The 9,708-nt window shown below is 40.2% G+C and overlaps 2 protein-coding genes across 2 annotated transcripts; one reads left to right on the plus strand and one right to left on the minus strand.

Annotated features, from left to right (window-relative positions):
- The first annotated feature begins 613 nt into the window (after positions 1-613).
- Positions 614-4,035, plus strand: LOC107037517 (target of rapamycin complex subunit lst8). The gene is made up of 7 exons (XM_015256097.1): positions 614-830; positions 922-1,074; positions 1,953-2,014; positions 2,094-2,244; positions 2,330-2,532; positions 3,513-3,655; positions 3,869-4,035. The coding sequence occupies exons 1-7, from the start codon at positions 705-707 to the stop codon at positions 3,991-3,993; spliced, it is 963 nt and encodes a 320-aa protein (XP_015111583.1). The 5' UTR covers positions 614-704; the 3' UTR covers positions 3,994-4,035.
- Positions 4,018-9,404, minus strand: LOC107037516 (ADP-ribosylation factor-binding protein GGA1). The gene is made up of 4 exons (XM_015256095.2): positions 9,019-9,404; positions 8,341-8,501; positions 5,384-7,018; positions 4,018-4,530 (listed from the first exon to the last, which is right to left on the minus strand). The coding sequence occupies exons 1-4, from the start codon at positions 9,053-9,055 to the stop codon at positions 4,438-4,440; spliced, it is 1,926 nt and encodes a 641-aa protein (XP_015111581.1). The 5' UTR covers positions 9,056-9,404; the 3' UTR covers positions 4,018-4,437.
- Between the last annotated feature and the right edge of the window lie 304 nt (positions 9,405-9,708).

Below are 9,708 nucleotides of genomic sequence, written 5' to 3' on the forward strand. Positions count from 1 at the left end.
ACAGAGAAACATCTCAGAACTCAGAATTAATGGGATCAATGGAAAAAAATTGTTGATTTATTTATTAATAGTTTACGCCAATGATTTGTAAACTATATTCCGCAGGTTGCCCTCTCCGAAAATCCTCCGAAGGAACTTGGATACATCTGCATGTACCAACGCATCAGTTCGTAGTAGCTTCAACGTTTTTTACCGATTCAAACCTTAAAGAATGATTTAACATAGAGGAGGGTGGGGTAAAATAGACACTTTGGATTTTTTTTAAATTACTTATAACTCAGAAACAAATTTATCAATGGAGCTCAATTTAGGCTCATCACAAAGGGCAAGAATTGTTCTTTGCATTGAAAAAAAAAATTATTAAATTTCATCACCATTTCAATCTGCCATTAACATTTTTTAAAAAGTCAAGTGTCCATTTTACCCCAACCTCCCCTATTAGTAATAATTGAAAATACTATGATAAGCTTAATCCATTTAATAAAATTGTTTATCCGAAAACTGTTGTTTTGAATTTTTTGTCGCTGATTGTGAACATGGAAACGTGACCTTAAGGGGTGTTTCCACGTGTCCCACCTGTCATGCGCTTCAGTTTGTAATTGTAAACAAGAGGAGAGAGTCGACGACTCCTAACCAAGAAAAAGAATAGATAATTTTTATGCAGAAGAAAATGATATCGGAAAGGAGAGAGTGAATAATTAATCATGACAGTGGAGGGAATAAGCAGCAACGATCAAGTGATTTTTGCCACTGGGGGATACGATCACACCATCAAGATATGGCAGGCACACACTGGAGTCTGTCAACGAACTGTTCAACACACTGTTTCGGTATTTATTGAGGGATAAATGAATGAAGTGGACTGTTGAGACAACAATTGATGATTTTAATATTGAATAATACATTTGTTGATTATTACAGCAAGTCAATGCCTTGGATATCACTCCGGACAAGCACGTGATAGCTGCTGCTGGGTATCAGAACATTTTCATGCACGATCTAGCCTCGAGTAATCCAAATTCAGTGCTGAATTACGAAGGAGCTTCTAAGAATGTCACGAGTCTCGGGTTTCAGGTGAGAATTGGGTAAATTTAGGATTTTTCCTGAAGTTTGTGGTGACGAATATCCTTTGATGTTTGAGTTTTGAAGAATCTTGCCACAAAGAAAATAGTTGATTGCAACTTTAACTTCATATTATATGTTGATATTGTTTTAAAAATTGCTTTGCACTTGAACATTTGCAAAGTAATAGGCTGATCCGTATTGGATTCTGCGCATCCCGTACTCCGCTTGTTCGCAATCCCTCAAGAATCCTAGTCTACGAACGCCCAGAAATAGAACCCATCACTCACAGATTCAACAAACTGACAACGAGTTCTGCCCTTGATGAGCTGGATAATATTTTCGACGTCTGTCGCAAGCGCAACTTCGACATCAGATCTCGTTACAAATACACCCGCACACCTTTCTTGAAAATCTCAAGCCCATCAGAACTGAGACGTACGGCTCTGACTCCTGGGGAGGCTCAGATCACCTCCAACAATCACTCTCAATATTCTGTACCTCCTCACCCATCACTGCATCTTTTTTTTCTCATACTGTACCATTCTCCCATCATTCTTCGTCTTGTGGAGTTCGTCTTTATTCTTTCTACCTACATTATGAAAGCTTATAACTGTGAATAATCATTTCTGCACTGTATACTGAATGTTAATGCTTGGCTGGAGGCCCTCGAGCCATGTTCTTTCACGAACTTGCAACGAATTTGGTTAGAAATAAAAATAATACTCTCTTTTCTCTCGAATTCCCACATCACATGGCTCTATTCATCAGCAAGGTCTTCAGGTTCTTGCACTCCTCGACGTATTCACGATGATTTGAATGACGACTTGAATCCCCTTTCTAAAACCATCAAACCTTTTTGATCATAAATTCGATGCTTTCTTCAACAGGAAGATGGTAAGTGGATGTACACAGGAAGTGAAGATTTATCCGCAAGAATTTGGGACCTCAGGTAAAAAATCCACACTTCCTATTCAAACCCATCAAATCCCACCTGAAAATCTCACTCGATGCTATTCTTCCCGATAAAGAGCGAGTAATTTTCAATGCCAGAGGATATTCCAAGTATCAGCACCAGTGAACTGCGTCTCCCTCCACCCAAACCAATCAGAATTGATCGTAGGAGATCAGAGTGGAATCGTTCACCTCTGGGACTTGCGTTCAGACCACAACGAGCAGCTGGTGGGCATAACTCATCAAGATCATTTTCTCAGAATCCAAGACCGTTTAGAAAATCTCGAATTATCGTGAGCCCATTGATCCCTAGATTCCAGAAGCAGAGGCTTCCATCCAAGACATTGCGACAGACCCCGATGGCACGTATATGGCGGCAGTTAACAACAAAGGAAATTGCTACGTCTGGTCTCTCAGTGGTGGAGTGGGTGAGGAACCGACGAAACTCAATCCAAGGCACAAGATATCAGCTCACAAGAGATATGCATTGCGATGTAAATTCAGCCCCGATTCGACGTGAGCAACAGAACTTTCAAATATCTTTAGGGGAGGGTGGGCAATATGGACATCTGGTCTAAAATGAACAGTCGAAAAATTTGCGAAGAAATGTTTTTTTTTTCAAAATTCAAATTTTTGAAAATTGTTTCAGTAGGCGATATGAACGCCTGATGTAGCCGTATAGAAAGGACTAACATCGACGCTCAAAAATTTTTCAAAAAATTTTGAATAATCGAATTTTTAAAAATTGCTTCCTGGCAAAGTTCACAACCAAAAAATTATTCAAGGGTGGGGTAAAATGGACACCTGAAACAGTTGGTCCTATTCAACTTTGAATCATGAAAATTTTTAACAGACATTTTCCGACAGAATCGTGTCGGTATCTTTTTATAGAGAGAAATTAGAGCTGGAAGAGATATGAACAAATAATCTTCAACTCTATTAAATTTTGGATTGAAATATAAAACATAGAGTAGCTATGGATTTCCTGTTTTAGTATTGAAATAACTTTGAAATTATTTATTTTTTTCAATGAACAATTGCACGCCCTACAAAACTGACCTTTTGTCCACTTGCGAAATTTGTAAGATGGCTACTTTTCTACTTACAAAGGAAATCACCGTAAAACAATGGGGGGAGGGGAGGATAAATGAGCAAAGAAAAATTTAGTTTACCACCCCCCACGGCAAAAGTCAAAAATGAGTTTTTTATTTCAATTTGAAAATCGCAGTCATGACTAGTGTTTCAGAAATTGAATAACATTGTTGAAGCATAAAAAATTGAGGAAGAAATCCAAGTGTCCATTTTACCCCGTTTTTGCTTTACCTTACAACTCCTACGACGCAGTCTTATGACAATGTGTTCGTTTTTATAAACTTCAACTGAAGTCGGACCAGTAGATTTGATCCAATTCAACTCATTATTTAAATCTGGTGGCCATATTGCCCACCCTCCCCCCCAATCATTTAGAAGTTGAATCATTCAAGCTATCCTTTCAGACTGCTAGTGACCACATCAGCTGATCAAACAGCTAGGGTATGGAAAACAACGGATTTCTCGGAGATGCAAGTATTCCAGCACGAATCCAAGAGATGGGTTTGGGATGCAGCTTTTTCTGCTGATTCTCAATACATTTTTACAGGTAAAGCCCTCCTCCATCATTAATGTATAACATCCACTATGTTACTATTATTTAAATAGTAACATTGGTTGTTGAATTCATGAGAAAAATTAAATACCCTTCTTTTATCGAAAATGAAAGTGCCAATAAAAATGTCTTGATGTCTTCCTTCAAAATAATTCATTATCAAGACAATTTTGTATTGAATGAATGTAAAAAATCCTTTCATTCCAGCATCTTCTGATGGTGTTGCAAGACTCTGGAACGTCTCAAACGGAAAAATCGAGAGAGAATATCAAGGGCATCAAAAAGCCCTCACAGCACTAGCCTTCAGAGATCAAATTGTACCCTCCACTTGAAATATTACAATTAAAAAAAACTGATTCCTGTTTCAAACACAATTTCATATACTTTTTATTCAAATATAATAATTCTATTCAGTTAATCCATTCCTTCAGCTACTCCAGTACATCACAAGTATACGAAGACAATGAAATTCGTATATAAACATATGCTCACAGATAAACCCTAAAATTAAAACGATAATCGTTATGATTACGTCGAGTCATTAATTCTCTTAAGTACTGAAACATCAACGAAAAAGTACTTTTGATGGTTTTCGACTAGAACAACATCAACGAGAATGAAAATCATCTATTTTCCCCTTTAGAATAATTAATTGAAAAGTCTCTTTGATTGTTTAATCTTTTATCGTAAAATTCCTTTTAAGAGTGAAAAAAAAATTGCTCGAGTGGTTATTGACCCCTAGTTTCTAATGAAGAAAATAAAATGGGGTTTTTTAATTAAGATGTCAGGATGTTGTCGACTTCTCCCATTTCCGTGAAGGTTTCGTCCTCCATTGTGTAGCTCAGCATGAACTTTAGTGAGAGAGGCACCTGGGGGAAAGAGAAAAAATATTGAGGGAACTTTGCGTCATGAATTCTCAGCCAAAAGGGGATGGAAAAATCTGAAAGATGGTTGGAAAAATTTGTTCATTTTACAGAAACTGATTGGAGTGATTTGACGGTGATCTGATGAGGGCAAATAGTTTTAAGAGATATTTGAAAACACGAGGTGGAGGCGCCGCCATCTTTACAGTCCCTTGTGGCAGGGGGAAGGGGTATTTATAAAAGAAGATGGCGGCGCCCATACCAGTAATCGGAAACTTGCATGAATTTTTTTCAATTGTCTAATCTCAAGTTTGCGACCTGAATAATTCATTTTTCATTCATAAACGTTTGAAATATTGCTCATTAATTAATAATTAGTTGTTAAAAGTTGAAGATTTCAAACGCTTTGAAATCGCTAATGAAGTCACACAGACGATCGAGCGCTGGGCCAATCGCAGAATGGGTCCCAATCTTGAGATGCGCCTCGGCCAATGGAGGACGACAACTCCCCACCCTCTTGTTTTTCGACCAATGAAGCGCAACCTGACAGTCTTGGTGACGTCACGACCTAAAAATTGGCCTCGAAAACGACTGATTTTCAATGAATTATCATAAGACATCTGGGCAATATTTCTCCATAATTTTCATAATTAGGGGAATTAGAAAGAATTGAGCTTCATGCGTGTTCCCTATTCATTGTAATTAACTTTTGAAATCAATCGTACGGAATTTGAAATTACTCGTACCTTCTGTTGAATACAAAATAAATATCATCCAAAAATCTAAATTTCCTGATGTTTTTTATCAACCCCCCTCAAGAGGATTCCTCATCATTTCGTCTCCTAAAAATTCTTCTCACCTTCAGTGGATTAGCGATCATCATGATTTGCGTGATAGCAGCAGGTGGCAAAAAAACACTGAACCCGGGCAACTCAACGCCCGAGGGTGGTTGGAGCCTACACTTGCAGCTTTTAGGTACAACAGCTTGAAACAGATAGTCCCTCAATGCTTTACAATTTTTGCTCACAGTAGTGACAACAACAACAGTAACATCCTCCCTGGGTCCGCCCTCGGCAAAATGCAGAATCACAGATATTTCATTTTTATTATCAATAACAGTCACTGGAGGTACCTTGCTGGGTTTAACATCACTGAGTGTAACGTGCAACTCCCCCAGGGGTTTGATGTCCACCTCCCCCTCATTCCGATCAATCCCCCCACCAGTCTTGCCATTCTGACCACCCAGCACCATTTTCTCATCCTCCCCATCGTCCCCCCAGTTGACATTCCCCTGGCCATTTTTCCTGTCTTCACCCCCAGTTTCCTTGACCTGACCTATCAAAATCGTTTTGCTGTTATTTTTGTTCTTGTCCCCATCCTCAAGGGCACTTTCGTCTCCTAAGGACCCTTCGAACTCATCAACCAAGCTCTTCATCGTCCTGTTGCCCCCGAGGAGTGACTCCTGCAGCATGATCTTCCCCATTTCATTGAGTTCCTCCAGAGCCTTCGCCTTGCCGTCCACCTTCACCCCTGGACTCTTCTCCCCAGGCTCGCACTTCACCTTCTGCACACTCACAGGCTGAAGAACATTGACGTTATCCATCAGATTATCGAAGCTATCGGCGGAAACTTCGGGGACATTTGGTGTTGTCGAGATAGAGTTGAATATGTCCCCCAGCATCTCGATGTCACTGGGTCCAGTATATCTCTGATTGTCGTTGAGCAGGAGACAATTGCTGGAGGAGGGACTGGTGTCAGCTGGGGTGTCCAGGTCGAGAAGAGAAGTGCCATTGGCGTTGGACTCGTTGCTCTGGCTGAAAGTGGAGTTGAATTTATCGAACACGTGGGAGAGCTCGTCGTTGGCGGTCAGGACGTCACTCAGGATGTCGTCGTTGTCCTGGGTTTCCTCCGCCAGACGGAGGAGCGAGGGCTTGAGGCGCTGGCATGTCTGGTGGAGTTCCTTCATGAGATCGACGTCGTCAGGATTCGGCTCTGCTGGATTGTAATTGTCCAGCATCTCTGATAATAGCTTGACGTTATTGTGGACTGACTCCAGCTCGAGATTCCTCTGGGACTTCTGCTGAATCCTTCTCTCGTCGTCCTTCACCATGCTCTTGATGAGTTTGTTGGCAAGCTGGAGCTCGAAGGGATCCTTGCTCTGGAGGAGCTCCTGGAGGAGCTTCGCCGTTTCCTCGTCCTCGAAGAGGGCGTTTCCTACCTTTGGAGATTTTACCTGGGGGTGCGGCTGGTTCTGCGGAGTCTTGACGACCCCCTGGCTCTTCAGCATCTCGAAGGCCTCCTTGATCTTCGTCTCTCGCGGGTGGTCCTGCGTCCAGCTGTGCAGCAAGGAGAGAACTTTCTCACGGACTGGGGCGGGCGTCTTCGTGCCGAGGTACTTCGGGGACACTAGTTTTATCATCTCGTTGAGGAAACGAAATTTACCGACTTCTGAGTGGAAGAGACGACCACAACGCTTCATACAGGTGTCCAGGAGCTGGGGAGCATGAGAGATTGTTCATTATCTCATTGTTATTTGGAAATTCCTGTCGATTTGTTGCTTGGGAATTCAATGGTATTGAGTGAATTTTTAGACTATTGAGAAACAATGATTTCGGTAATTGGATGTCTTCAGGTAAATACTATTGCGAATCTTTTCCTTTGACAAGGGATTTTTTCGGCTTTTCTTGGGGGACTGATCGATGGTTATTCGATGGCAACTCAAAAGAAGGTTGACCTGAATGATCGATCACCCATTATGCGATAGATAGTCGATCGATGGTCAATCAATTATTCGATCGATCAATTATTACACATTGACCGATTACTGATCAATTAGTCGATCAATAATCGATTGGTCCATTCAGCGAGAGTCGATCAATGATCGATTATTGGTCGATCATTATTTTGTTGTCGATCAAATATATCACATATTGATCATCTCCATTCCTGATCGATTAGTTGATCAATGGTCGATTACTGATCGATTGTTAGACGATCGATAATCGATCAAATCACCCAATAGAGATGTGCGGATCGTAACTAGTCGTTACTTTTAATCCGTTACCTATTATTACTCCAACCCGAAAGTAACGAGTATCAAAATCGCAACGTATCCGGTATTTTTTGTAAACTTCTATTTTAGCTACCTGAAACCAAAGAATGTTTGAATTATGACGTTCCTCAATGCAAACTCCCAGTCCATGCTCTGAAAGCTCCAAAAGATGTAACAGAAAATTCTCTAACTGATATAAAATGTTTTTTTGCAAATAAAATTTTAACTGCGTCACTTTACCTCGTTTGATTCTTCTCGTTATTTAACTCTTATATTTTATTTCAATCATTGATAAAAAAAAAGTTACGAGTAACGAATATTCAGGAACGAATACTTTCTTAGATTGTAACGACTATTTTCGGGAAATAAAAGTAACGAGATTACACATCTCTATCACCCAATAATCGGCGGTTGATCACAAGTCAACCCCCTAAAAAATGATCTATCACAACTGTGATGAAAATATACATTTCCTAATCGCTCTACATTAGTGCTCCCTCTAACCAGAGGGTAAGCTCTACTGCAATTCAGAATCAAGTTGTCTAAGTAGACGAAGGGACCTAAGGATGACATCTTTATTATTTTTTTATTATTATTGTGGATAAATACTGTTATTTATTTATTGCAAAATTAGTTGCGAGGGATAAGAGGGAATGAAGGAATTGTCAGGATGTTATATTTTTGAATATTGTTGAGTCGAATGTAGGATTGTGTTGGTAATGAGTGTGAAGAGCTCCAAAAACACTTTCAGCATTGAATCTTACAGAGAGAGCCTGAAGAGCTTCATTCTCAGTGGCAGATTGAATATGAGTCGCAAGTAATTTGCACCCAATCTGCATGCCTCCAGTTTCTTTCATCACCATCACGCAGAAAGCATCAATAGCTGCCGTGTCCGGCTTCTCATTCTGAGGATTAATCGCTCTCTCTGCAAAAAAAAAATTAATGAGTAAAACACAAAAAATCTTCAAGAGTGATTGAAGATTTTGAATGAACTTTCTTTAATAATTAATATCTTCCGACCAAATGGTGCGATTTCGATGTATCATATCTCATTTTACAGCTTGGAAAAATAGCTTGAAAATGAGGAAAAAGTTGGGAAAGATCACTCTGCCAATTTTGAGCTACTGACGATTGAAGAATGTTCATTTCACACAAAAATTTTTGAGAAATATTTTTTTGAGGTGAAATGCACTTTTTTCAATCGTTAATACCTTCCGGTCAAATGGTGCGATTTGGATGGGTCATATCTCATTTTAAAGCTTGGAAAAGTAGCGTGAAAATGAGAGAAAAGTTAGGGAATTTCACTCTGGCAATTTCGAGTTACTGACGATCAAAGCCGGTGCATTTCATCAACTTCAAAAAGCACATGAATTTCAATGATTCAAAGCGACAAAAAAACATCTGTTCTGCCACCCCCTAGCCCCCAGGACTCAAAAACTTACGAAGAAGAGCCTCTAAGCTGGTCGTCACGACGTCCATCTTCAGGGACAACTCATTTAACCCCAGATATCAAAACTTTACGATTAACAACTCCACGAAATTCTTCACTCAGCGAACTTATCAACAATTCGGCGATAATTTTGACGGTGTCAGGTGACAACACGGTGTCAAAATCATCTCCGACAGTTCACAACATCCACTGGACTCCGGCGAAGATCATAATCCAGTTGTGGAGGCGATCACAACACTTCTCAGCTCGCGACCACAATTTTCATTCGATTTCACTGAGCCCTCACCAATTAATTAGTTGTAATTTGTTAATTCTTCGATTATTGACGGTATGCATATTGTTTTCTTATCGTATCAGCGCGACCTGAAGTTGCCCGGAGTTGCCTTCGAGACACCGAGACACGCCCATTCGAGCCCTAGAGGACTCTCATTCGTCCATTCCTCAATGCAACTGCTGGGATTGGTCGAGGAATTCCCAACAATTATCGGAATTTCTGCGATTCCAATAATATTTTGCCGAGTCTAAACATAACCTGCGTTACAAACATTTGAGGCGAATTCCTGGATGACCGGGGAACGAGTTTTTTTGTGAGAAAGGTGAGATAATTTTGGTTGAAATTAATTATTCCTTTTAGTGAGGTGGCGGGAGAGATGAGGGGATGATGGGGGAGGGGGGGGGATTA

This window comes from Diachasma alloeum, unplaced genomic scaffold (assembly GCF_001412515.2).
Source record: "Diachasma alloeum isolate Michigan unplaced genomic scaffold, Dall2.0 Dall_scaffold_00255, whole genome shotgun sequence".
NCBI classification, from domain to species: Eukaryota; Metazoa; Arthropoda; class Insecta; order Hymenoptera; family Braconidae; genus Diachasma; species Diachasma alloeum.

What these genes read in the sequence shown, in the direction of transcription:
- LOC107037517 (XM_015256097.1), top strand. Translation starts at nt 705, where the DNA reads ATGACAGTGGAGGGAATAAGCAGCAACGATCAAGTGATTTTTGCCACT. An exon ending in TCACGAGTCTCGGGTTTCAG is followed by an intron (nt 1,075 to 1,952) that starts GTGAGAATTGGG and finishes TTTCTTCAACAG; the next exon opens with GAAGATGGTAAGTGGATGTA. An exon ending in GCAAGAATTTGGGACCTCAG is followed by an intron (nt 2,015 to 2,093) that starts GTAAAAAATCCA and finishes TTCCCGATAAAG; the next exon opens with AGCGAGTAATTTTCAATGCC.
- LOC107037516 (XM_015256095.2), bottom strand. Translation starts at nt 9,055, where the DNA reads ATGGACGTCGTGACGACCAGCTTAGAGGCTCTTCTTC. An exon ending in AAGCTCTTCAGGCTCTCTCT is followed by an intron (nt 7,019 to 8,340) that starts GTAAGATTCAAT and finishes CATGCTCCCCAG; the next exon opens with CTCCTGGACACCTGTATGAA. An exon ending in TGATCGCTAATCCACTGAAG is followed by an intron (nt 4,531 to 5,383) that starts GTGAGAAGAATT and finishes TCTTTCCCCCAG; the next exon opens with GTGCCTCTCTCACTAAAGTT.